General features: G+C 39.6%; 1 protein-coding gene across 1 annotated transcript in view; it reads right to left on the bottom strand.

Moving 5' to 3' along the window:
• Window positions 1-27,026, bottom strand: part of LOC124397819 (splicing factor SWAP) — a 106,937-nt gene extending 79,911 nt beyond the window's left edge. The window contains exons 1-10 of the mRNA XM_046867636.1: window positions 26,518-27,026; window positions 23,955-24,118; window positions 22,917-23,048; window positions 19,273-19,352; window positions 14,619-14,844; window positions 14,354-14,481; window positions 10,661-10,805; window positions 3,866-4,190; window positions 2,988-3,164; window positions 2,658-2,751 (exon numbers count right to left, since the gene is read on the bottom strand). Coding sequence (XP_046723592.1) covers window positions 2,658-2,751; window positions 2,988-3,164; window positions 3,866-4,190; window positions 10,661-10,805; window positions 14,354-14,481; window positions 14,619-14,844; window positions 19,273-19,352; window positions 22,917-23,048; window positions 23,955-24,118; window positions 26,518-26,705 — 1,659 coding nt within the window. The 5' untranslated portion in view covers window positions 26,706-27,026. The remainder of the gene's footprint in view (window positions 1-2,657; window positions 2,752-2,987; window positions 3,165-3,865; window positions 4,191-10,660; window positions 10,806-14,353; window positions 14,482-14,618; window positions 14,845-19,272; window positions 19,353-22,916; window positions 23,049-23,954; window positions 24,119-26,517) is intronic.
• Between the last annotated feature and the right edge of the window lie 337 nt (window positions 27,027-27,363).

The following is a 27,363-nucleotide window of genomic DNA, read 5'->3' as shown; positions in this document are numbered from 1 at the left end:
AAAACAAAACAACAACAAAAAAAAATTATATCAGGGTTCCAATACATTTTACGTTTTAAAATTCCATACTTTTCCTGACAAATATGCAGACTTCACTAAACATTTGACATATTTAATATAAAACAATGGTTTTTCAATTCGAACTATAACACGTGTGTTACAATCTCTGATGCAAGTCAGAATCGCTGATGTTTTCAATGTGTTTAGTCGGCCAGTCGGGGGCGTTGTACTGTACGGTAATGGCAACTACAACTCCAAGAAAAAACACATTTTTGTTTATGTCTACACTGATAAGTTTTTGTTTGAAAAACATTTTTCTTTCCGTCTTGGCCTCCGTGTTGTTCGGTCAACGAAAAGTAGCTTTTCTGCAAAGTGGAAAAATTAGAAAACGGCGTTTTCGCGTCACAATGTGGACTGTGAAAACGGAGGCTTTCGAAAACTATGCCGCGTTTTTATTCGTTGCCGTGATGTTTTAAAGAGCGGGGGAGGGGGGTTCTTACCAAGCGTCTTACGTTTTGCACACGTGCAGTACAGGGACGTCGTCGTTTTCAGACGTTTCGTTGTGGATGAGCAACTTTTGGGAAACGATTGAAAATGAAAGTGTGGACGCCGAAACTCTTAGACGAAAACGCTGTTTTAAAATGTTTGTGTGGGCACATTCTCGATAGCATATTCACCATCGGATGTAGGAGTACATTCAGTAACTTTCAGGGTTTCCAAATAAAATTAAACAAAACCAAAAAAAAAAAAAAACCCTACTCACCTATTTGGCTCGCTTGTTTATTTACTATGGCATTATTAGTTCTGGCTGCTGCGTGTGCGGAATATAAATTGGCCACTTATCGCACTTTAAGCAAATGGCTTTATAAATCTGTCCGCGTGTCGCACTTAAACCTTAATATTTAGCTTTACGGTCTTAAGTGCCAAAAAGAAGTTCATGTTCCTGCTACATCCATTAAGAAAAACGAGCGAGCTGAAGGACACTAATGAAATGGAAATGACCGGGATGCCGAGCGTAAAGAATTTTGGAATGTCATATTTGCAATGTCTTATTCACAGATGTTATGTGTAGAAATAAACACCCCCGGGGGGGTGGGGCTAAGATTACACATGCATTCAACCAGGGAACAAAATGAGATTTCAGACACCGTATATAAAGCGCTGTCCATCAAACGCGATACAGAGACATAAACAGCTGAGAGAAGGGGACGTGGTTCCATCTAAAGACCGGCTTCCGAGGTCACACGGCCCATTCGATGGCAGTTTGTCGGCGCGTCACATGACGTGACACTCTGAATGCGCTAGGTTTTCAAAACTAATAAACGGTTACTGGGAGGATGATGGATTTTCGACTGTTTGACAACATAATTTTTATGCTGAATAAGCAATTATATTTGAAACCTTGTTCATTCATTCATCATGCCTGGTCACGAGCGATGGATTATATAATGCTTCTGGTTTGCTGGAGTTTGAGAAATAGAATTTTGTTACCGAGATTGAACAAGTGACGATTCTAAAGCAATCCAAATACAAAAACGGAGAAAGGGGCAGAATAGTGTTACTGGGAGGATTATGGATTCTAGATTAATATCCTGTTGGACAGAACAGGGGGGAGAAAAAGCTACAAATGTTTCTCTCCTGTTTGGTTTTGTGTGAAAGAGAAATGTAGAGATTCGAACACGCATCATGTGGGATTTCGAAGGCTGAAAGAAAGAACGTTTAGTGCGGGAACCTTGTGCGATCGCTCGCGCTACGTCCACAATGCGGCACTCGTGTTAGCTGTGAGCGGTACGGCGTCCAGCAGTGTCCACTAGGCATTGCAGAATGCAGATTTAGGTGTCTAATGAGCGAGCCGGAGGCGACGGGGCAAGGAAAAACTCGATAATGATAAGGAACGAGGAATCTTAAAAGAAAACATACTCTTAAAAGGAAATTCGTCGTCCTGGATAGTGGAAACAGGAATCGTTAGTCTTCTATAAGGGTGCAGTATGAAGGCAAATTGAATATGAAAGTATTTTTCATTGAAAAAAATAAAATAAAAAATAAAACAGGCTCCGAGTTATATCGAGTTATATATATATATATATATATATATATATATATATATATATATATATATATATATATATATATATATATATATATATATATATCCTCCTCACCTACATCAGTACCTGCCTTTCATAATACCCTTGTGGCTGATGAACACAAATGTCCATAAGCACACTCCAAAATCTAGTGGAACATCTTCCCAGAAAAAAGAGTGAAGGAAACTATAAGAGCAAAATGGGACTAAATGTGGAATCGGATGCTGAAAAATCACATACTGTACTTATGAGCAGGTGACCCAATACTTTTGCCAATATAGTATATGTATATACTTATTAGAGAACACAGAAAAAGCTTCTGAAAAGGCTTCTCCCGTTAGGGGTCGCCACAGCGGACTATCCGCATGTTTGATTTGGCACATGTTTTACACCGGATGCCCTTCCTAACGCAACGCTCCCCATTTATCCGGGCTTGGGGCCGGCATTAAGAGCGGCTGGGGTTGGTTCCCTGACCGGGGATCGAACCTGGCCGCAGCGGTGAGAGCGCCGCATCCTTACCACTAGACCACCAGGGGACCAAGCATGAGAAAGAATGATGGGAACAAATACCTGAGGCAAATTTGAGGCTTCCTTCTGCATGAAGTAGTGCTTCTTAAATTCGTAGTAAGTGTTGTACTGGTTCCAAGACTGCAGGAAGTCAAACCTTTGGACACACAGCAGACACGCGGTTTTAACGGTGCCATTTCTATGGTAACAATGAACGCTCGCACATTTTTTTTTTTTTACAAATATTCAAACCATCATTAATCCTTGACATTTTTAATAGCACTGGATGGAGAACATGTAATTATTAATGGATAATAAAAGAACACTTTGGCCAGTTTTTGCAAAATGCAGCTTCCTGTGGATGAGGAGTCATGAGAGGGATGGGTCGCTTACCGTGGGTCGTTTTTCGCCCGTACGCTACTCTCGAACTTCGCACCGTTTCTCGCTACGTATTCGGCCAGCTTATCGATGACGGGCTGGATGTCTGGGGGTGGAGGGATGATCGCCGCCGCTGAAGATGACGATGACGACTGCGGCGGCTGGCTGACGTTCGCCTGAGGAGCGGAAGAGCTGAACGAGAGAGACGGAGGAAAAGACGAAATATTTTATGTAAATAATAGATAATCGATCTGCTGTGTTATTGAACTAAGCGGCGCTACATTAACATAAAGGTGCATGTTTGATGTGCTTAAGAGTTGAGTTCTAAGCAATCTAGGATGCTGCTATGGCAACGGTGATGTACGGTGAAGAGGCCTGGGCTGCAGTCAGCGTTCCCATTCATCTATGGGATTGAGGTCCGAGCTTTAGAGCAGGCCACTCAAGATCTTGGAGCTGGCTTTGGCACGGGAACATAGTCATGCTGGAACTGGTTTCAGTCTCCTAGTTCAAGTGAAGGGAAATTCATGCTACTGCATTCAAAGATACATGTATACAATTTTTGTGGTAACATTTTGGAGACGAAACCACATATGGCTGGAAAAGACAGGTGTCCAAATACTTGTCCACATAATGTATTTGCTATAAAGTAATTGCTAAGTCATTTTATTGTTTTTTTTTTTTATTGTCTGTAATCGGTTTTGAAGTTTAGGTGGAGGCAAAGAAAACAAAACTTTGGTTAAAGTTAGATGTTTTTATGATTAACTCAATCCTCATCATGCAGCATTATTATGATTATGATAACAGTATGAAGCTTCACTTCAGATAAAAGTGCAGAAATCCTTGAGGCTATATCTTACCACAAGACTGGAGAGTCTGGAGTCAGACCCACATACCTAGTGCTGTAGAAACCAGAAGAAGCAGCGTGAGACACGGAAGCAGACGCAGGGACTAGAGCGGTGGCAGCTGTTGGGACTGCAGGGGCTGATGGGGCTGCAGGGGCTGCAGGAGCTGCAGGAGCTGATGGGGCTGTAATGACAAGGTCAGGAGGAGGTGTAGTGCCTGGTGGCGGAGGAGCCAGGGACGCCGAGTGAGCCGCCATCATGCCAGCAGGCAATGTGTTGTAATAGGAGCTGGCATCGACGCCAGGCGGCGGTGGTGCCAAGCAGTACGTCCCATCGGGGAGCATGCAGTACCCATAATACAGCGCTGCCATGTTTGCTGTGAATGGACACCAACATGGGAATGAGTTAAATATGAAGCAATACTTGAATAATGACACAGACAGACAGACAGACAGACAGACAGGACAGACTCTTTACAAATAAATTCTAATTCTTTACATAATAATGGATTTATTACAAGATTCAACAGGCAAAAAAATATAAAATTAATACCATATGTTAATATCCAAACAGAAGAATTTATATAAATAAAATAAATTATTGATTATTTCATCTCCTGCAAAAAAGATTAAACATATTTAGGCAGCTGCTAAAAAGCTGTTCCAAATAAAAAATTAATAAATACACATTTTTTTTGTTTGTTTTTTTTGTTTTGAAGATTCAGCAAATTTATATATATATATATATATATATATATATATATATAAAATGTACAGTGGCTACACAGATTAACTGTTCAATCAGATTCAAACCAAACCCCGTGCAGGGAAAAGGATTTATTAAAAGGAAAGATCAGTCTCTTTGCAACCAGTAAATTATGAAAATATTAAAATAGTATTGTACTAATTTAAACAATGTGCTTAATATTGGAAAACGCAAGCAGAAACGCATCTAAAAATCATCCCTAGGTAGAGAACTGGACCTAAATAGGTGTATAAAAAAAAAAAAGAAAGAGAGGGAGGAAAAAAATAAAATAAACTGCAATGAGATTCGAAAGGCCCTGCGGTGATGGTAACAGTGGTGATAAATCCTGAGAGGCAGTCAGGTTCGAATCAGGGCCCCTTGAGTGCCCGAATGCCAGGTTGATTTCAGTCTGATTGCAGCCTTGTATCAAAGGTAGTTGTATTAAAAAAGAAAGAGAGAAAGAAAGAAAGAGAGAATGAAAGAACAAAAGAAAAAGAAAGAAATCCCATTGATGATCAACCACATTAAACACAGCATTAAGAATCATCTTATTTACTAAAAAAACAGACAGACAGGCTTGAAATTCAATTCTACTCTCTATTATACTGTCATGGTGTCCAGTGATTTTGAAAACATGTTAAAGTGCTCAAGAATTCTGCTTTTTTTGGGACCAATTGGACTCTGAGACGTGACGTGTTGACAGCCCACACCTCAGTATCATCATAAAGTCAGATGATGTCATAGGATAATGTTGGATGTTGGGCAGAGGTGGTAATTCTCTCATCCTGGTGTCTCATTTCATTGCTTGCTGGTTGTAAGCGCAGATGCTGGGCTCATCAATCATTAGGCAGCTTGGAGAAGTTAAACTAGTGGCGTGTGCAGATCTGAAAACAGGCCTGCTGATGATGGTCAGATTTATATAGTGCTTTCTGGAATATAGACACGTTATCTTCTGTACGGCATGTTTAATAAATGAGACCGTGGAGCGGTCCAGAGTTTAGCGAGTGGTGCGTCAGTAATAATGGTCTGTGGGGAAACGCAGTGCTCAGCGTGTAGTTAAATGGACAAAACAAAGCATTGATGCAAGTTGTGCTTTATGATGCTTTTTTGTATGCAAATTACTCGAGTTACGTGGGGAATCGTTTCAGCCCTGTAGTGAAGTAAAAGTTCCCCAAATGGAAATACTTTGGAAAAAGTACAGATCGGCAAAAAAGCTACTTAAGTACAGTGACGAATTACATTTACTTGGTTACTGTTTACCACTGAAACGAACAAACGTATTGGGAAACTTGACGACCCCCCCCCAAATGTTACCACATAGTCGGAAGCACACAATTGTATAGGACGCGAAAGATCTTCAGTTGCCTGCTATAGAGCTCTGACCTCAAACCTATTCGTGCCTTTTGGGATGAATTAGAATGCTGAGTGCAGCCAAGGCTTCTCACCTCATCTACACCAGTAGCTGACTTTACTAAAGATCCTTGTGGGCTAAATGAGCACAAATCAAATTATAGGAGCAAATGGTGGAGGTGGCGTTGTGGCTTCTCAAAATTGTCAGGAAAAAGGTTAAGCTGCAGGCCGGCACATCCTCAAGGACATCACATAGAAGCACTACTGCAGTTTAAAAAAAAAAAAAAAAGCCATTTCCAGGCCAGTAACATCCTATTTAATTGAGTGCAAAATCTACTCTGTACTCCTGCACAAACACAGAGCTCATCAGCGCTCCACAGAGCAGAAACCTGATGACTCGGAGTCGATTGGAGGCGACATGTGCGGCGCTAAGAGGCCGGAGCGACAAAACCCTCACTACGTCGTCTGGGTTGAAAATAGCCTGGTAAACCTGAAGCGCGAATGGAATCGTGTAAGCAGCTTTATTTACCGCCGTCCTGACCAAAGAATTGCTTTAATAAAGAAGCGAACGCGCTCGAAACATCAGAACCATGTCAACGAGACAGAAACGGTCGTTTGCTGTGTGGAATAAAGGTGAACTGTTGGTCATGAGGAGTGCAGGACGGAATAAAAGCGTGACGTAGCCTGGACTAAAAAAGCAATTCCACACGAATAGTACAGGGCTCCTAGACTTTACATTCCATTCATACCCTATTTAACATCCGAAAAATGTCTGATTCCAACTAAAACATGCGTTACCATCTCTGATGCATATAATCTTTACAAAATGCTATTAAAATTCCAATCGGATTGACTGAATAGATCTGAAAAAATGTAAATCATTTTTTTCCCCATTAATGAATTTAATACCATTTGAGCCCATTTGTATACAATTACCCCAATCTTCAAACTAATCATTTTTTTTTACATTTCTTTTTGTAGTTTTTTTGTAATTTGTAAATAAGATGATTCTTAATGCCGATGGGGTTAATCATTTTATGCTTTGTGATGGTTGTTCATAATTCCCTTATTCGTCCCGTTGTCCATGTGTTTATTCGCACTGACGGGGGCGCTGTACTGTAACGTCATGGCAACTGCTGCCTCACGACGGAAACAACCAATCACAGCTGTGCAGATCCGGTCTAGCGCAGACCTTTCGCCAATGCTGAGAGTCTGCTCCTAACTCCACAAAGACGCTAATACATTTTCGTTCAAAAACCCATCTTTGTCTTCGGGATTTGACCTTCTGTCCGCACTGCGAGGGCGATTTTATTCAACGAAACAGAACTTTTTTAAAACGCTCTTCAAAGTGGATGCATGCAAAAATCGCGTCGCGAATGTGGACTGTGAAAATGGAGGGTTTCGGAAAAGGAGGACACGAATTTTGTTTATATATTAAACTTTAATCTCGTGTCGGCTTCAGGGCTATAAACATGACGGACATGGGTCATCATCAAATCCATTACATTGAAATAACTATATAAGAAATTTCAGCTTCACGTGAGACAAAAAACTGCAAACACATTCAGGTGATACCTCAAGAAAGATCCCTTGTAAACCTGTTTCTAAGTAAAATTGTTTCCTAGCAGTATCGTAAAAGTTACTGTGTGTTTAATAGCACGTATCTCCGCGACGCTTCAAAGAGCCGGAGAGTAAATAAAACGCAGGCGGAAATAACGCAGGCCGCAGCGCCTTGCGTTTTCGCTCGTGCGCAGTACAGGGACGTGAGCGTTTTGGCGAACGTTTGAAAGCGTAAGCGCCGTTTTCAGATTTAAATCGATTAGTTGTGCCTTTGTTTTTCTAAATGGTATTTATACAAATTCTTAATTTTATAGTTGAGAAAACTGAATAGGGCACTAGTATAGAAACACAAATATTTGTTCAATACTGTCCCCTCCCCCAGTACTAACACACACCTAGATAAACAAAACTCAAATTATATACGTTTTCTCACTTTTTCAAAATGCATAGGAACCCTGATAGTAGCTGGGACTGATGATCTCTGCATATTTTGCCAGTGACAACAGATCTGGAACTCAAACTTGAGTCCTGCTGTGTTTGGACAAAACCGTTTCCTTTACAGAATTAAAAACTCCTTAGTTACCCATCTCACGCAACATAAAGAAAAAAACCTTCAGGAAGCAACACAAATTCCTGAGTGGTCCACTTTATTTTCCGTGTTTGGAGCCTCGTGAATAAGTCATGGTTATATGATGCAACACGCATCAATTCGAGAACCAGACGAGAACATATGCTTTCTGAGAGCAGGAACAGTGATGCAATAAATGATAAACAAGCAGAAGCTTGAACATCATAAATCAGTGAATTAGGAAAATGGGTTGTCCGAGCTGTACCTTCAATCGAGTCACCATTTCTATGCACAAAGTTCACCTGTGGCTGATTATATACCTCTTCTTTCTCTAAACACAACGCGAGCTCCATGAAGACGTGGTTTACGTGGGTTAGAGTGGAACATCTTTAGTGGCCTGCAACAGAGTTCTGATCTCAAACCTACTGAACACCAAACAGGAAAACCCACAACAGGCAATGATTGCCACCCATGACTCCCACCCAGAGAACACAACCAGTTTAGCCTCCTTGGTTTCCCAGACGGATAATTGGATTTCTTTTTAATCCCCATTAATACACTTTGCTAGGTTCCCTGGTGGTCTAGTGGTTAGGATGCGGCGCTCTCACTGCTGCAGCCTGGGTTCGATCCCCGGTCAGGGAACCAACCCCATCCACTCTCTGTGCCGGTCCCAAGGCTGGATAAATTGGGGAGGGTTGCGTTAAGAAGGGCATCCAGCGTGAAAACATGTGCCAAATCAAACATGCGGAGGATCCGCTGTGGTGACCCCTAACGGGAGAAGCTGAAAAAGTTTTAATACACTTCAATACACATTGTAGGACCCCCCCAAAAATGTAATATATACCAATATATCGCCTTGCTTACAGTAAGGCAAAATATCGTATCGCAACAACTGTATCCTGATACGTATCGTATCGCCAAATTCTTTCCGATACACGGCCCTATCTTATATCATATTAGCGATCAAGGCCTAGCCAAGACACTCAGAATTCTGAGCTACCAAAACAAAACTGGGTCGTACGACAGAGCTTTTACTTCCATGGTGTTTGAAAGAAGGCCTCTACTGTATTTTTTCCAGCATGGCTCGAACATCTGAGGATGCACAACGTTAAAACATTAACGCACTGTACAAACCATTAACGTTATCTATAGGCCTTGGTTCTTTCTGCAATATATAGCTGAGGAATTGGAAGTGAAATGCAGTGTCTATACGCTTAAATCGAATTTAATAAATACATAATGGAATAGTTGCATAAATAAATAAATAAATCTGAGAACACTGCCTGATCCTGACACCAGACCGAAGTGTGACAAAAGCCTGCCCACAATTACACACATCTTAACACACCCTTTCACCCTCCTTGCATCATTCATCTGGTCTTAGACAACAAGTCGCTGAAATATTTATTAAAGAAATGCCACGGCACAAAAATCCGATAATCGCGGGAGCCCATGATGCTTCTTTTTAAAGCTTTGGACAGGATCTTAATTATTCGGCTGAGTAATAAACTGTACGGCGATAAATTTCTCAGGTTTTTCAATTTAGCCGCTAATCAGCTCTTCCCTATTATCTACAGCTCTTCTCCACCAGCTTACACCGGTCACGGAGGATGAATTCTTACAAATACATGCTTCACTACATACTTCACTATTAAAATGTATTACTACTAAAATGATGAGGATTATGACTATTATGACTAATAATAATAATAATAATAGTGTCCTGATAGGAGTGACCAAACCAAATGTTCAGTTTAAGCAGCACATACTTAGGAAAGCTGTAAGTTTAGTTATTGTCATGGACCCCCGATTCCAGAGCGGTACCGGCGGCTCGACGGTTTAAGATTTCTGATCAAAAGCAGGAATAATCCTCAGGGGTACACAGTAGCTCTGGAAATTGTTAAGAAGCAGAGCACATAGGTGATGATCTTGTCCATCAGTCACAGTGCTTACAACCTGTATGAACCGGATGATCAGCCACGTTCGGCAAGGTGTACGTCGCTCTTTCTCGAAAATCGCTCTGAATACCTCAATGACTTCCTACAGTCTTATAGAACTTGTATTGAAATAGGAAAGAAAAAGGTTTAATTGGACAGTTTATCGGGACTTCAGCGCTACGCTGTTTAATCGATTTTATTTGTAGAGCATTTTTAAGCATGGGTAAGGTCAGAAGGAAAGCCAGATGGGATATAATTAAGCAAAGCCAGAGGTGACGATGACAATGCGAAACTCATGAAGAAAAAAACAAAATTTAAGAAAAATTTAGATTACTAAATCATTAGTGTGTTATTTAGACCAGTGGTGGACTAATTAGACTGGTGGTTCCCTTAAAGTGTGGTGTGAGAATATGGGAAAATCTACACAAATTATTCTATCATCCTCCTTAAGGAACATTTCCAAAAAACTAAAATATATTAAAAAAAAAATTAAATAAAATAAAAATATCAAATATAAACAAATAATAATAATGATTAATATATATGTAACTGTTATATAACTGTTTGATGTCCTATAATTATTATTATTAATTATTAAAAATTTCTCTTAAATCTATCTGGATTTTTTAATTGCTATTACACCATTATTTCCTAATAACTGGCTGAAACATTACGCATTGTACTTACGATCAGAAGAGTAGTCTGCAACTGGTGCTTGTACTGCCACCTCTTCTGCAGGCTTGGCGGCGATGGCTAGGTTTCCGTTCTTCTCCTGCTGGGCTTTGCGAACTAGCGCAGCCAGCGGGTGATCTGGGTCCATGACCTGTAAGGGCTGCAATGCAAAAAAATTTTATGCATAAATAAAATATCCAGACATGGCACAAAAGCAAACTGGAATAATTTTTAAAATTGCATTAAAACGCTTAATATATAAATGAGCTTTGGGATTATGGATTGACTGATGACAAAGTATTTTAAACAAATGTCAGCCCTACTTTATATTTATTTCATCTAGCACATTTATATGATTTGGTACTGTTTTTGTTTTTTTTTTTACTTAGAATTTTTTGTTATAAGGTTAAGTATTATTTTACATAGAGTGTGTTTTTTTTTTTTTTTTTTAATCCAGTATCCACTTTAAAATCTGTTGATTATTTTTGGTCAGTATGATTCATACTAGCTATTGGTAAAATCTGCCAACGGTCATCCTCTATTTAAGGCATTTTCTTCGCCTTCTCGAAGGAGTCTCCAATGACGGTAATTTACAGCAGAGGTTTCGCTCTAACCAAGTTTCAGCGTTTTTGTGCGTGTCAGACTCCCACATACGATCCTTTGTGAAGTACAATCTGACTTAGCAAATGTACAAAGATAAAACCGCACTTTATGGCTCCCTAGGGTATCGTTTCCTATCATACCGCCTATGAGTCCATTTCCTCCAGCAACACAAGTTCGTAACAAATGTAAGCCCTGGTTATCGGCATCTTACAGCTTGATTATTAATCTCTTTTGCAGTCTTGGGGCTGAAACACAACAGGCATATGGAACAGAAAGAGTAGCATGAGACCTATAAACCTCTTGAGCAACAGTACATCTTGCTGAAGTTGCTGAGCTAGAAGGCGATTTACTTTGTTTGCCCTCTAGCAGGCGCTGGAACAAAGTTCTGCAGCAAAGTGACGCAAGAATCATCTTTGGATTATCTCGTCCTTAAGGATATGTCTGTGCACTGCAGCAATAGTCCTAGCAACAGTGTTGAAAACACCATGGCAGGGCAAGTCATTCTGGCTAGAGGCAAAGATCAGAATAAGCACCTTTCTATACCCGTACCTATTTTATTCTAAAGGGTGGAAAGAGGACATTTTGGAAGTAGGAGTTGGCAACCCTAGGGGATCTGAAACTGTTCGGAACCAGTGTGACCTTGTCTAGAAGCCCTTCACTGTAAAACCTTTTATAAGAATGGTGATAGTGTGAGTGCTGCACAAAGGGAATTTCGGCCTCATTACCAGTTAGGACTAGAAGTCGACCAATAGTGGATTTTATACCGGAAAGGTAGGTTGGATCGTACTTGCCGATACCTGATTAAACAAAGGATAATTTAGAAAATGGATACTGGATTAAAAAACAAACATAACACAGAAGTCTCGCGTGTTAAAAAGAAACAGCACGTGGCATTTGCTCTTCATCTATAGAGGCCGCTGTTGTGCTGTATGACGACAGCGGACCTTCACCGTCTCTCCAGCACAGATGCAACCCGGAAAAACTACCTGTATGGATTAATCGGCAAAATCCATATATCTGTCGACCTCTAGTTAGAACCTCATGATTGGGTCCTGTCTGCTCATGTGATTATAACAAGGGTTCATAATTTAGAAGAATATGATGTTGAATGATAAAAATTAAACACAAATGAGAATAGTTTTGTTATTCAGCAAAACCCGACTGTTACATGTCTGGCCTTATGCTCGAAATCGCCGAACTCCTACCTGCTGAATTCTTCCATTAAACACCATTACAACTATACCAGCTTGGAAACAATGCATTACAACAATTCAAAAGAAGGACCTGTGTTACCGTAAGTGTGCAAACTCAAAACGCCTGCGATTTTAAGACTTCAACAGTGAAGGACCACATTGATTTTCTTTCACTCTATACGGACAAAAGGAGTGTCGAGTCTGGAAACGCTGGTAATTGTTTAGGAAAAAATTATACCACTTTACTTTTTCTTTTTGTTAAAGGTTGTTTTAATTACTAAATGGATTACTTTGAATTCCATGCTGCCAAAATAAAAAAAATTAAAAGTGTGAAGAAAACTTCACAAGTTGGCTGAAGAGTTGTTAGTGTTATAAGGCGTCGTCTTATGTATCTTTTCACGGAAATCTGTCGCTGCTCACTTTAAATGCTTCCCTGCAACACAGATCACAAAACCTACAGAATATTTTATCAGGTAATCAAATTGAAAATTACTCGCTGTCACATACACATACATACATATATATAATTTTTTTATTTTATTATGTATGTGTGTCATTATTTCTAAAGCACTTTGATGTCAGATGCCTTCAGAGCAGGACCAATTATAGCAGAAAATGTAATGTCTTTTCTGAAAGACATTTCAACAGCAGGCGGCTTTTAAACGCTGGAACTGAGGAAGGTTTAAATATTAGGACACATGCGGAGATGAACACATTCTCTCAATGAGTGCATTAGTGGCTTCTTTTGAAAGCGTCCACACAGCCCTTTATCTTGTCGGGAATAATTTCTGAAACTTACTGTGGTGTGTATAAATGAATGGAACGTTGATACAATAAAAATATTCAGTCATCGGACTATGAAATCCCTCCTCTTTGAATTCTATGGCTGTTCAGGACATAATAAAAAAAAAATTATAATAATCATCATCTGGTCCTTATCCGGTTTTCGACTTCGGATTCATCGCAACCTCGGATGAACAACACATGATTATTAGTATTTTTTACAGAAATCAAGCCGGAATAGAGAAACCATGCGTGAAAATGTGAGTACGACTTTATTGTTTCCATATGAATCGAGGAGGCTAATAAGCAGCCATGTGCTGCTAAATGAAACGCTCTTGATTAATTGATCGTCAGCAAATATGCCCAAGTTTTAGCAATTTGTTGGTCTGAAGCATTCAGGTGTGTGTTAACACAATGCCAATTGTTGCTACCCAACAATCTGGGAAGGGTTATAAGGCCGTTTTTCACTAGGGATGTAACAATGCACGTATTCGTACTGCGAAGTTTTAGTACAGAGGGAACTGTTGCATTCGATGCACGTGCGAGTTCCCTCGGGAGCGCTTTGAGCGGCACATTAAGGTACGTAATTTCTCCGATATGGCGAGCATCCAGCAAATTGAGTGTGGGAAGTGTGACATGTACAGTCAGTCTTTCTCTGTCACTATCGATAAGTGCGATGTTAGTTTGCTCTTTGATGGAGAAGATCCTAGGATTAGATTAGCTTTTCCTACTCAACTTCCCAAAAACAACCTGGAATGTCATAGAAACTGTACAACTGAAACAACAATATGGAAGAAACATAAAAGAAACCTTTGAAAAAACCTGAGACACAGAACACAAACAAACGCACAGACCATGTGTCAACAGTACTGTAGGGGTCCCAGGCTGTGCCCTTTAGCAGCCACCTGGAATAGCAACAACCTACCAACCATATACAACAACATAGTGAGAGAAGCCCCTGGAAAACTATAGCACAAGATATAAAGAACAAACAGGCCTTAGTGAACAGCCAAGAGACCACCATAGCAACCACATTGCACACAGTTTAAATAGATAAATACGTTCCTGAACCCCCCCAGACCCTACAACCGCTACCACGCAAAAAGAAAAGCAAAATTCTCAGTCGTACCTTTATTATTTCCTCTAGGCGAGAACTCTTCGCTGATGCAAACAAACTGGGATGGAGGTAATTGCCATCGTCACTGTCATCGTCGTCCTCGTCTTCCTCCTCCTGGTTGGAATTTCCAAACTTGGTTTCTGCAGGTCCAAAAAGAAAATAATATAACAACTACTACTACTACTAATAATAATAATCAATCGCCTTTTTTTAAAACTATTGAGCATATATCACATATTGAGGGAATATTTTGTGTAGTGATTTTGCGGGAACTTGCCCCGGGTCTGGTCCTGCTTGCTTTCCGAGGCAGGTGTGTATCGTCCCTCCTTCATGGCTCGGAGGATGTGTTTGTAGTAAGGGTTCAGGTAATGGTCGAAGCGCAGGAAGTCGAACTGCGAGTTCCCGGATTGCTTCGCCTTCAGCACGATCTCGAACTGGGCTCCTTGCTTGCACACGAAGTTTGCGGTGCGCTCGATGATGGCGTGGGTCTTGATGGTGGCAGGCTAAAATATATTTAAAAAAACAAATACAAAGTTTTGCAAACAAACTCGTACGTTTAATACCAGATACCGACCAGAACTAGCTTGCTGTAACTTTTTTAGTCATAAATCTATAGCAGATTATATTTGTCTCCTCCCCTTTTTTTAGTAAGTTTTTGATCAATTGCAAAAAGCAAAAAAAAAAAAAAAGCCACAGATTGCAGCATTGCAGATTGCAGCATTATAAATCCCATCACATAAATAAACATGGCTAGAACCCAATTGTCTGAAAGAAGCCCAAACCAAAAAAACTCAGAAATAAAATCATTAATTTATTCCTTGGACAGGCCCGGGAAGCCAAAAAAAGACAAATTCCACACCATGACAAATAACCACGAATTACGAAGGCAAAGAGCGAACGGAAAGCCGCAGAATCGGTCCTCCCGGTGCTTGTTGCGGAAATGCCGTGCAGCTTAACACAAAAATAAAGAAGGTGAAGAGAGCAGAGCAGATTAATAAATAATTCAGCCGAGCTGCTCAAAGACCTGGGCTGAGTGACTTAAAACTAATTGGGAGTTTTAAGCTGGAAGGACTGAAGGTTTTTTTTTTTTTTTTGTCATCGAGCTGGCATTAGGAGAAAGCGCAAGGGGAAAAAAAAGAATTGGGGCGAGTGACTGAAAATAGGGGATGTGGTAAATAGGACATGTGTCCTTGGAATCCGGGGGGCGAAAGATGCGAATTTGATTCCATTTGCTTTAAAAAAAAAAAACTGATTCCGCGATCAAGTGCTCGGCTGATTTGCGCAATCGAGGTACGGAGCATTTAATTGCGAGTCTAATGTGAGATTTTAATAAGGATCATATCCTAGCTAACAAATTATGAGCTTGAGATGAGGTCAATCATTTGCATCATGTGGTCCAAGATGACTAAATTTGCCCCTCTGGATAAAAGGTGTGGTTTTGCCCTCTCTGAAGTCAATCACAATGTGCATGTCTGTGAGCTAATGCATGTGGAGGAAGGTAAAGTGCGTTACGCCATCCTGCGATTTGCACTTGGTTGTTCTCAGAAGGAGCTCCTTATGGTTCTGTGGTAAGGAAGTAAAAATGTTGAATCTTTAAACGAAAACTCTGCAACACCAATCTGATGCATCAGAGCAGGAGTCCCTGAACTTTATTTTCTGTGAGGGCCACATCATTTTTCCTTCTATAAAGGACTACCAGTATTATTGTGAAGATTTTATCATTTTTAAATGTATTTATCACGCCTCCTAATGCTAGATTAGTTTATTATATTGTTTTGCACCATACAGACAAATGTGCTTTACTTTGCAAGAGCTATATCGCCTATTAAAAAGAGCATTATTACTATCATAATGACATTTTTCATATTCATTGCCTGTAAAATCAAAACATTGAATTACTTATGCATATGGTTGGTGGGTAAATCGAACAAATAAGTTTAATAACTAGAGCTCAACCGATGGATTTTACCGATAGTGAAAGCTGGGTTGGATCGTCGTTTCCATTTTCGATAAAAAAAATAGTAACAGTAAAATAGTAATGCAAAATTCAATTGCTAATAAATATTGCCATCTCCGTGCAACGCACAGTCTCAAGTTTAAAACCAAACAGCATGTGGTGTCAGTGATTTGCCCGTAGAGGCCGCTCTCTTAATGACAGTGGACCGGAAGCCGGAAAAACTATCAGTGTGGATTTTTGCAGATAGCTGGAGCAATCAACTATAAGGGAATAACTAAGGGAAATTCTAGTATGAAAGCAAACCTTTCTTATCAAATATGAGGGAAAAATATATATTTAAAATGACATTTTTTTAAACATGTCTCTGGTATAGTTTAGAGGGCCATTTCAAATGTAAGGGCGGGCCGTATTTTGGGGATCCCTGCATTAGATCATATGCATGGCGAGAATAATCCTTAGCGCTCACTGCTGAGGTGAAAGCAAGCCGTCGACTACATCCTGTCGTTATGAATGGGGCGGTGCATTCTGCCCATGCTAGTAAGTACGTGACAAATACGACCACTTAAAAAGAAATGAATGAATTTCAGACAAGGAATTTTATATGTAGAGCCTCTTTTGGAAGCACCCAAGCTTCATTTTTGAAAAGTTTACAATATGTCCAGATGAGTATTTAAATTCTAGCATGGATCTCAAAGAGAGAAAAAAAAAACGTAAACTAACTGGCAAAATTTCAAAAGATATAGCTATAATTGGATAGCTTTGAAATTTCGCCAACGGAAATCTACATTTTGACATTTTTCACACTGTTTAAATATCCCTCTTTTTAAATGGATGTGGCACATGGTTCGGTTTCCGTAAGTAATTTCTGTCCTGATAGAATTCAGCAGATGGACAATTACTTATACAACACCACAGCTGAGTGCAAGAGTTTGCATCCCACTTGGCTGCTAGGTGTAAACTAAGTGCCTATACTTAACAGTCTACCAATAAACAGTCTACATGCTCGTGGTGAAAACTTATCAGAATGTGATATTTAGCTATTTTATCTTCATCTGCTCGAAAATTTGTCCCTTTTTGGTGTTCATTTACACCTTGCTTGGAGAACTTTTAATAGATACTGACCACTTCAGACCGGGAACATCCCATAAGAACTACAGTTTTGGAGAAGCTCTGACCCAGTCGTCTAGACCTCACAATTTGGCCGACGTGAAACTCACTCAAATCCTTACGCTTGCCCATTTTTCCTGCTTCCAACTTTGAGGACAAAATGTTCACTTGCTGCCTAATATTTATGCTTCATAGAATTACTAAAATGGTGGAAAGACTTTCCAGTGAAGGAGAACCTACAGACTGCTCCAAAGCACTGATCTTTTTTTCCTAAGAACAAATCCCAAAAATCATCAACAGTACGCTGACTAGAGCTCGTTTAACACCTCGCATGTCTGATGTTCACGTTCCTGCGAACCCCTGTTACTACAGAAACAGTACTATATTAGAGTGAGTGCGAGAACATAAACCTGTGATTAGCTTTGCAGCCAGAACGATTCTCGGAGCTCCTGTGATAAAAAAATTAACCTTCACCTTCAATTCGACTGTAAACGCAACATCTCTGCAGTAGGAGATTAAAAACAGTGCACTGTTGCACGTTGCCTGCATTAAATAATAGCGTGTGTAGCGCTTTGCTACGGTGCCACGTTCTTAAAGCGCTTCAGCGAACAAGTATTCATTTAAATTCAGACTGGATTTATAGACATTTCCAAGGTTTGTTATCTAACAGGAGTGGCCTTTGAGCGTGGTCATTGTGCCTGTTTAGGAGAAATGTATGGAACGCTCACTGGAATGCAGTCTCTAAAATACAATAGATGCTTCGTGGTTTCTTGTATGAGGGGATTCGGGGGCGGTCATTTTAAACATGTTCTTCAACCTCAAAGTTAGGGGAAGAAACAATATTTTTGTCCATATAGCAGGGTTTCTGCAGGCTTAAGATCATCGAGAATAATATTTAAGACCTATAAACCGCATCAAAAACGTCGTTAGCATGTTTTCAAGCTGAGAATCGCTTAGCTTGCGCTTCCCCATAAGAAAACAATGAAATAAAATCCGTTTAACGTCTGTGGTACAATCCAAGAGAAATTCACACTAATAACAGAAAGCTGATTGGCTGTTGCAGGCTGGTCTCATTAGAAGTCGTAATACGGCGAAGTATATTTGGATTAGCAAAAGAAAGAACTGCAACGCCACAGAAACCAACAACGAAGAAAAACATTTAAGTGCTGCTGGAGCATTTCCATGAGCTTTAGAGGTAGAAAATTAAGACGTTTAAAATTAAGACCTAAAACAGCAAAGTAAAGCCTACAATTTATATATTTTTTTATTTTTCTAAGACCCCTCAGAAACCCTGTATGGCATATTTGAGCAACGGAATTATGTACTTTTAATCAAGTACAGGAATGTTGTCCTTCATTTACCTCAGATATTAAAGAATAATAAAGGGATTTTAAAGTACAGGGAAAGGTCACACTGTTGATTTGACTGCAGAAACAAGCAAAGAACTGATTATAGTGAATTTGTTGACATCACGAAGGTTTTACTGCTTGTAACGGGGGAAATAAAATACCTCACCTTAAACACATTACTACCGACTCATTACACAGCAGACATTTGCAAGCATTTGTTGCTATTCCAGAATGCCCTTGTTTCAATTAAAAGTCAACCACAATCCACTAGAGCAAGCAGTTGACTTCTGTAAGCAGTGAGCATTCAAAGAATAAGAAATTCTAAAAAATATATAAATATGCTGTTCAAACTCATAAACCATTCGTTCAAACCATTTCGATTTGTTAACATGTAATAAAAATAAAAAATAATTAAAATAAGACCAACATTTGTGAACAATTAAACTATTCCTCTATGTAAAAGATATTAGTTCATATACAGTCCCTGCATCTGTTCACATTCTACATTTAAATCTTACCAGCTCTACATCGGAGGGAATGATCAAACCAGGGGGCGCTACGAACGGTTCTTCTCCGTCTTCTTCCTGAGGCTCGGGCTCTAAAGGGATGAGAGGATGTGGAGTTAAGAGAAAGAACAAGAGCACAGGAACACAAAGTTGCCTCGAGCACTAGAGCCATTTAACAGTTTATTCTTCTATTTTATTAGACGGGTTCCTTCTTGCTGTGAAAATGAAGAATTGAGGCAATGATCATTTCGTGTTTCTTCTCCTCGTTTCCGTCTTTCGACGAAGTGCATCGTGGTACTTTCTTTTATTTATTTATGTTTTTTTGACTGATCAAAAATGTACAATTGAACAATCTAGCGATTGAGATTATTGAAGTTATGGCAAAATAAATAAGGAAAAAAAGTGTTTAAATTAACATTTGTTCTTCATTATACGCATGTGACGATATTATCAAGCCATGAAATATGACATGATATTGTACGAATGTCAGTAATATTTTATTGTAGTAATGACAACGGTTGTGTAGAGACAATTGTGGAATATTGCGCATATTTTCATTATATCAATTTTTTTTTGTTAAAAATGAATAAAAACGAAAAAGTTCTATAGCGGCTAAAGTAAAACAGATCTAATAATCTTTGTATATTTAGTCAATTTGTTGGTCTTTAATTCTGTAATAGCTAAAGACGGAGATGCGTTCCCGATGACGCAATCATAACCTGAAAATATCCTAAGTGGAGACGGCCTAGCCTTCCCAGGAATCTTAAAGAAGACTGATCAGTATGGGGTTACAACATACAGTACATAATAAAACTGCAAGTTGTACCAACATAACTCAGGGACCATCTGTAATTATTACATAGCACTTTTTTGAGGGTATTTATTTTCTCTTTTTAAAATACCTTCTTAACTAATCCAAAGGAAACTGCAGCCCATGTGAAGTTCTGTAACGACCCGCTATTATTTCTAACAACTTGACAGAGTGCAATACAATGATATGAGCCGACCCGGCTGCCTAGACGTCTGCCGAAGAACATTTATTTCACTGGCGAGGCAGTGACTCAGTGCGGTCAACCTTTTCTTGCCCTAAATCAATAATTTACGAACGTGGAAAAAGAAGTGCTTCGGTTCGCTGCCATCACGGACAAAAAATAAATAAATAATAAAAATCTGGAAAACTTTGTATTTAGGCCGCACTTGGTACAATGCCATGAGCCTTGCCTGTGTGAAGTTGATGCGGATGAATAGAACCGCCCTGAAACCTTTCAAGGCTTTCTTTAAATAAAAAAAAAAAAAAAAAAAAGAAAAGCGCAGTTGTATTGGTCTAACAAAGAAAAAGAAAAAAAAAAAAAAAATGATCCAAGCCACATCAGAGTTGGTTGTACCTGCAAAATCGCAGATGTACAGCAAATCAAATTAAAATAAAAAAAACCAACAATAACATTAAGCAATTTCAAGTCAGTTTTTAAAAATATGCCTATGCTCCTGTATAAAAACTAGGGATGAACAGCTCCCTAACTGAGGCTGATGCGATTCGCATCTCGATGCATAGCCAAAGATACGATACAATAAAAATATGAAGCAGCTACTTTATTACGATGCAGCGTGATCCGATTTTGCTTTAACACAACCCGATTCAATATGGCGCAGATGGTCTGTGTTTATTTCTTCAGTTCAGACACACAGCAAATTATACATTCACTTAAACTTCTAGAAAAAAAAAGAAATAGATTTAATAAAACCAGACGTTCTTTTCCTGTTCTGTCTGCAGGAAGATGCAGCTCTACCTCTGCCATGTTAATCTGTATACTATATAACTCTCAGGACACCGATTGTGATACTTCATTCGCGTTTAGCGAGGAGAAATCTATCTACATATCAAATATTGGTCACAAATGATTGGTCAATTTTCTGATAAATAAAAGTACACTGCACCTACTAACGGTTATACACAAACAAATTGGTTTTTACCGATGCAAAGATCAAAATCTGTTTTGCAACGTGATACAAATGAAAATGTGCATCCGATGCACGTTCTTTGAAGAAGTAGATGCCGAACTCGCAAACATCTCGTACCATCTAGGGACGTACCAGTGCCAATTGGATCCCACTACATGTGTGGAGTTTTGACATTGGACCTCCTGGAGTGTTTAAAGGCTCTGGCATGGAGAAGCTGATGCTGGATCTGTGATGATCACAAATGTTGAGCTCAGTAGCTCCTAGTTTTATAACCATAAAGACTGTATAAGACTGTAGAAAGAACATTACTTATAATCTTATACTCCAGTACTCATGTTAGTTCTCACTCTCCAGTGTTCTGTATTGTTGAAAGATTTATGATCAAACTCTTGATGTCACCCAAATGAGGATGGGTTCCGGTTTTGAGTCTGGTTCCTCTCAAGGTTTCTTCCTCATTACATCTAAGGGGGTTTTTCCTTGCCACAGTCGCCAAGGCTGCTCATCAGGGATAAATGCACAACGTTCACCTTGACTGTTGATTTCTGTAAAGCTGCTTTGAGACAATGTCTGTTGTGAAAAGCGCTATAGAAATAAACTTGACTCACTTTTTTTAAATCTATGCGGCGCAGCGTTAAACTTTCGAATCGGCGAATTTGACCAAAACAAATACAAAAACTCTTTATTCAACATGCGGGTGGGTGAACAGCGCGTTTCTGCGTACAGCCATCCTCTTTAACTCGGGCCACAGGAAACCTCGGCCGATTTTTTTCCTTTTAAACCTTTGAAATGACACCTCGTTTGACTTTGGAGCATCTGAATAATTCATCACGGTCGGAGTATATGCATGGGCAAATCTGCATGTTTTCAAGGCCTGGTAGCTGTTTATCGAACGAGACATGACCTAGAGACTAGTTTGAAGAGTTTGGGATCGGGGCAAGACTGTTAAAATCGTCCCTGAAATCATAATGGCTTTTATAATATAATTGAAGTCTAAAAAAGCGTTTAGCAGGGGTGAGGTAAGAGCTCTAGGCCGGAAAATACAGTTTTTCCGCTTCAATCTTAGCAAACCTTGGCGCTTGTGTATATATAGAGGGTGGGCATGCTAGAACATGTTTCGACCCCTGGGTTCCAGTAAACCGTAGCATTCAACATCATCCTGAACCACTCTGTGCTTCCGTATGGGTCAAAGGACTATGTACGGATGTTGTGATTAGGATTGAAAAGTGGAAACTTTCCATAGAAATTAACAGAAATAAATAGGAGTGAACTTTGAATATACAAAATTGCAGGTTAACAGAGAACTGGGAACTTTAATTTAGATTAAAACAACCGGTTTTAATGCAATTTCAGATTAATTTCTACATATTACATAAATATTACATACATTTCTGATTTACATTTACGGCATTTAGCAGATGCCCTTATCCAGAGCGACGTACAAAAGTGCTTTGAGTCTCTAGCAATGAATAAATCTACACTGGTACGCAAGATTACAAACTTAATATAAATATAACTCGAATTTTACAAAGCAAATTCGGAAAGAGCTGATTTTTTAAACTTCATCAATGCCATAAACGTCTTTCTTTTGTTGTTGTTAAAAGTGCTATACAAATTAAAAAATGAATATATTCGGTAAATGCATTGGCTGGACAGTCTCTTGGGAAGTTTTATGTGTCCATGTGTGTGCGTGAGCCCACCTTTGTTTTTGTTGGCATCCTCTTCCTCAGTGGGCTGCGAAGGGTCGTAATAATCAGCGCTGTAGCGGAAAGCCACTGCGTTGTAGGAACCTTCATCGGCCAAAGCCTCGCTTAGCCTTTTATATTCTTCTTCTGCAACACCATACGAAAAAAAAACAAAAACAAAAACCCACAATGAATGAAATTAATTTCGCATTGAAAACTCTTATCTACAAACTGAACTCTGAATGTCTGCTTTGCGTTCCGAGTTGAATTAAATTGTGTGAAAAGTAGCGAGGAGACAATACTGCAATTACACACATTACTATTCAAACCTCGGAATTGATCTGGAATCAAGCTGTGGGTATGCGGCGCCTGTGGGAGTCATGTGTCCGTTCTGCTCCGAGTGTAAAGTACAACAAAATACTGATGTAACGACAAACGTTTTCAGGCTTGAACACGTTTATTATGGTTTATTCATTTTATTATTTTTTCTATTTTCGCCAATCTGATCAGCCGATCGTTTTGAAAATGTTTGAAACAAACTGATCGAGATATATATGATTATATAAATTAATGATTGCCTAAAAAGACAAACTAGTGTGTAAAAACTATTATTTTAAAAGATTAGACGGGATTTGGCTTCAAAGCCAAATCTAACCAGCCAATCAGAAGAAGAAAAATTACTACGCAATTTCCACCATAAAGGACAAACGCTGGAACTACACCGGGAACTGCATCACCAAATTGAAACCCACTAAAGTCAGTTATGTCAAGCAGCTGTCAATCCTAATCTCACAAGCCAATGAGGGCAAAGCATTGTTAAGCCCCGCCCACCACAAAAGACTAGATAACATAAATGAATACTATGGAAAATGTAACTTGGAATTTGGGCACTGCTTTCGTAATTCTGGAATAGAGTAATAGAGAAAGGAAATCTCGGTCTAGTGGAACATCTCACAAGAGTGCAGGTCATCTTATAGTTAGGTGTCCACAAACTTTTGTTCTAATAGTGTTCTTTACTTTAATAAACCTCTGGATGCCTCTGCATTAAGGTACCTTGCCTGGCCTCCTCTTCCAGCAGGTCAGTGTGCAAGGCCAGGTATCTCTCCTCATCGCACAGCGCTTCGATCCTGGCTTCTTCTTCAGAAAGCTGGTAGCTCTGGTTCCACGAGCCTGCATCGTACTCCGAAAGGTCATGTAAATGACCGCGCCCGTCGTATCTGCAAAATAAGTCGCTTGATTAGACGGAAAAATCGGCCGGGACGCCTGCACCGAACAAATACTCACCGCGTGGGGGGAAGAGAGCCTGAAGGTAAAAGCGAAACTATTTCTCTTACAAGGCAACTGCAAAATCCCTTGGAGGCAAAAGAAATAAGCATCGCTACTGCAACACTTTAGGTGTACAGACCAAGAAATAAAAAAAATAAAATAAAAAACACATTGCAGTAATTTTTCTTACTATAGGCGTACAATCCAATTCTCGACTATGCACTTTAAAAGTTTCAAAAAGCCCTGGAGTCGAACGTAATGAAACAACTTTCCTCTTACCTTACACGCTTTCAAAAATATGACACCTTGTACCCACGTCACTCAAGCCTTTCTCGTTTGTTATGATATCTGCAGTCATCGTTCTTACTTTTTACGGTAAAATGGCACATCCACACAAACCCGAGCACATAAATACCTATCCGCAAGAACCCATATGGACGGTTTTTTTCCTGCGCTTGCTCCTCTATTCCACTTCTCAGTTCCAGTCTCTTCGTCGAAAGAGAGAAGTGGGCGCTGTGGTGGCAATCGGGGCCTGGCAGGACCCCTAAGCCTTAATCGCTGGGGAAAATAAGGTCTGGGTTACGTGATAAAGAGAGACACAGACATACACATTTGGAAACAGGGAACAGATTCCGGCGTCTATTAAGGTGGCTCCTTTTGCGAGTGCCATAGGCCGATCAATGCGTTGCATCAGAACCACCTTAATAAACAGTCTGATTTCACAAAGTTGCAGTTCCAGCTGAGGAATTCGCTCCGGTTTTAAAATACCCTCGCACGATAAAGAATTAAGTCATGTTGCGCTTTCCCAAAAGCATCTCACCTTCAAACCGAGACGACTTTTTCAACCTGGGGTCAGGGCCCTAGTCCTAAAATACGGTACATACCGCATTAATGCTCCTATCAGCATGCAGGACCGTAGTCAAGGCGACGTTATTAACAATGTAGACCAAAGTAAAAGTAAGTTAGGAGGCTACTAAACCTCTATCTAGCGTGACTTGGCGGCGATGGATACCTTCAGAACACCTTCTGATCAAAAGTCGAATAAATCAAATCAATTCTTTTTTCACATATTGCAGCATTAGGAAGCTGGAATCAGGGTCAGCTATGATACGACGCCCCTGAAACAAAGGTTAAGGGCCTTTCTGAAGGGCCCAAGAGTGATACTTAGGTTTGAACCACCTACCTTCCAATCATTAACCAATCAGAGCCTTAAGCAATGAGCTTTCACAAGGGAAACTAGATTACATATTTGATAATGGAATTAATTCTAGAAATCATAGACACGGTGTCTGTATTTACGGCTTAAAGCAATTGGTTTAGCTATTTAGATACTGGTTATTTGCTATAAAACAAGATCTTGGTAGCCATAAAACAAAAATACAAACCATCTCAATCTGGCAAGTAGGACGGCATTTTAGTGCAACAAAAAAACAATCCAAGATAACGAGATTAAGGTCGTAGCAATACGAGAGTAAAATCGAAATATTTCGAAAATAAAGTCGCACTATTTCGTAAATAGTGGTTTTGTGGATAATTTGGTTAAATCCTATTTTAGGTTATTATTAAGCAATAAGAAAAATCTTTGTCTTTTGTAGTTATAATTAGTAAACAAACACTGCAGGTTATGTTAATTTATTCAGACGAAAAAAATCTGTGAGTGCCTCTGTTTTGCGATTCGTAGAAGGTATGTCCTTTCTCAAGCGTATACAAGGATTATGATCGAAGAATTTCCACCCTTAAAAAGTTGCCTGCGACCTTTTTTCTTATTACGACATTAACCTCGTAATCTTCATTTCTTTTTTTCATAACGTAGCACTAAGATCCCCGTCAGAGGCAAGCCTACAATGGCTGTGTTAGACGATCAGAAAGTGAGCATGGGGGCAGCGGAATACCTGCCCCACTGGCAATCTATTGTACTTTTGGGAAAATAAGTGCTTTTGGTTTCTCCGTAGCAAATTCCTCAAGCACTGGGATGCACAGGCTTCCCTTCAACCACATCTAATAACAAAGGCATCTTAATAAAACATCTCAAAGATTTGAGGATCTGTTGAGGGAGGACTGTGCATCTTCTGGATGTCATATGTCTTGAAAAGAAAAAAAAACATTTTCAAACTCCTTTGGTAGAAAAGCATGACAAGTAAATAAAAACAAAAAAACAATCCCAGTTATATTAAAGAGCAGTCGGTTTATTTAGTTTTTCATTCTGATGGATGTCACATGAGGCCTCCAGCTGCAACAAGCAACATCCGAGAGAGTCTTCGAAGACACTTAAAACTGAGGTGGGGAAGGGGGTTATAAAAAGAAGGAGAAGAAGAAGCAAGCATTCCCTTTTAAGGTTTGTTCAACCGACCTATCGATCATGAGCTTGTTGTCTCCCATCCACGGGATCAGATGCTTGCACTGCTCGTGGTACATGGCCCGCTCATCGTCCCGAAACAGCTTGCACGCGTAGCCGAACACCAGCAGCTCGGCGTACTTGCCGCCCGCGCTCTCCTCCTTCGGCGCCTTGTCCACTTTCCCCGGTCCTCTGCGATACATTCCGGCCGACGTGCAAGCCCGAACTGCGCATAAATCACAACCTCGGCCGCAAATGGCTTCGGTTTCAACACGAAAACACAGCTAGCAAAGACTAGCCAGCTGGCGCTAGGGCTAATTTTCAAAACACTGCAGTTGTCGTCTTGAGCATATCTCGCTTCTATTCACTCCCTCGCAGATTCGATATTTTCCGCTTACTTTTTCTTTCTTTCTCATTCTACACCGCTGCGTTACTTGCAAAATATTCAACTGAAATATAAAATCTTATAAAAATACGACAAGTTGGAAATGGTAGTCTGTACTTGAGTTTTAAACGCATTTCCGTGTCGAAAGTGCTATTGTTAAATCAAGCAGGCACATTATGGGCATCCATGTGGCCTTTCAGGGATGATTGACAGGAGGAGGGGCAAGAGTATGTCAGAGTACTATTGTAGAAGTATTAATATTATTATATGAGGTACAACTATTTTATTCATATTTATGTTTGACTATGGCAATGTACATAGTAATCATATTACTTTTTGTTATTATCATGTGCTAATTTTGTGCACAGGTTGATGAAGAATCACATATGGTTGGAAAGGTTTCCCAATACAAGTGCTCATTTACTGCTCCTTTCTACTGTCAAAATTAATCCGCAAACCAATATCTAAATTTATTT

The sequence above is a fragment of the Silurus meridionalis genome, chromosome 15 (assembly GCF_014805685.1).
Source record: "Silurus meridionalis isolate SWU-2019-XX chromosome 15, ASM1480568v1, whole genome shotgun sequence".
Taxonomy (NCBI): Eukaryota; Metazoa; Chordata; class Actinopteri; order Siluriformes; family Siluridae; genus Silurus; species Silurus meridionalis.
Note: the sequence above shows the minus strand (reverse complement) of the source record. Positions and strands in the feature narration are given on the sequence as shown.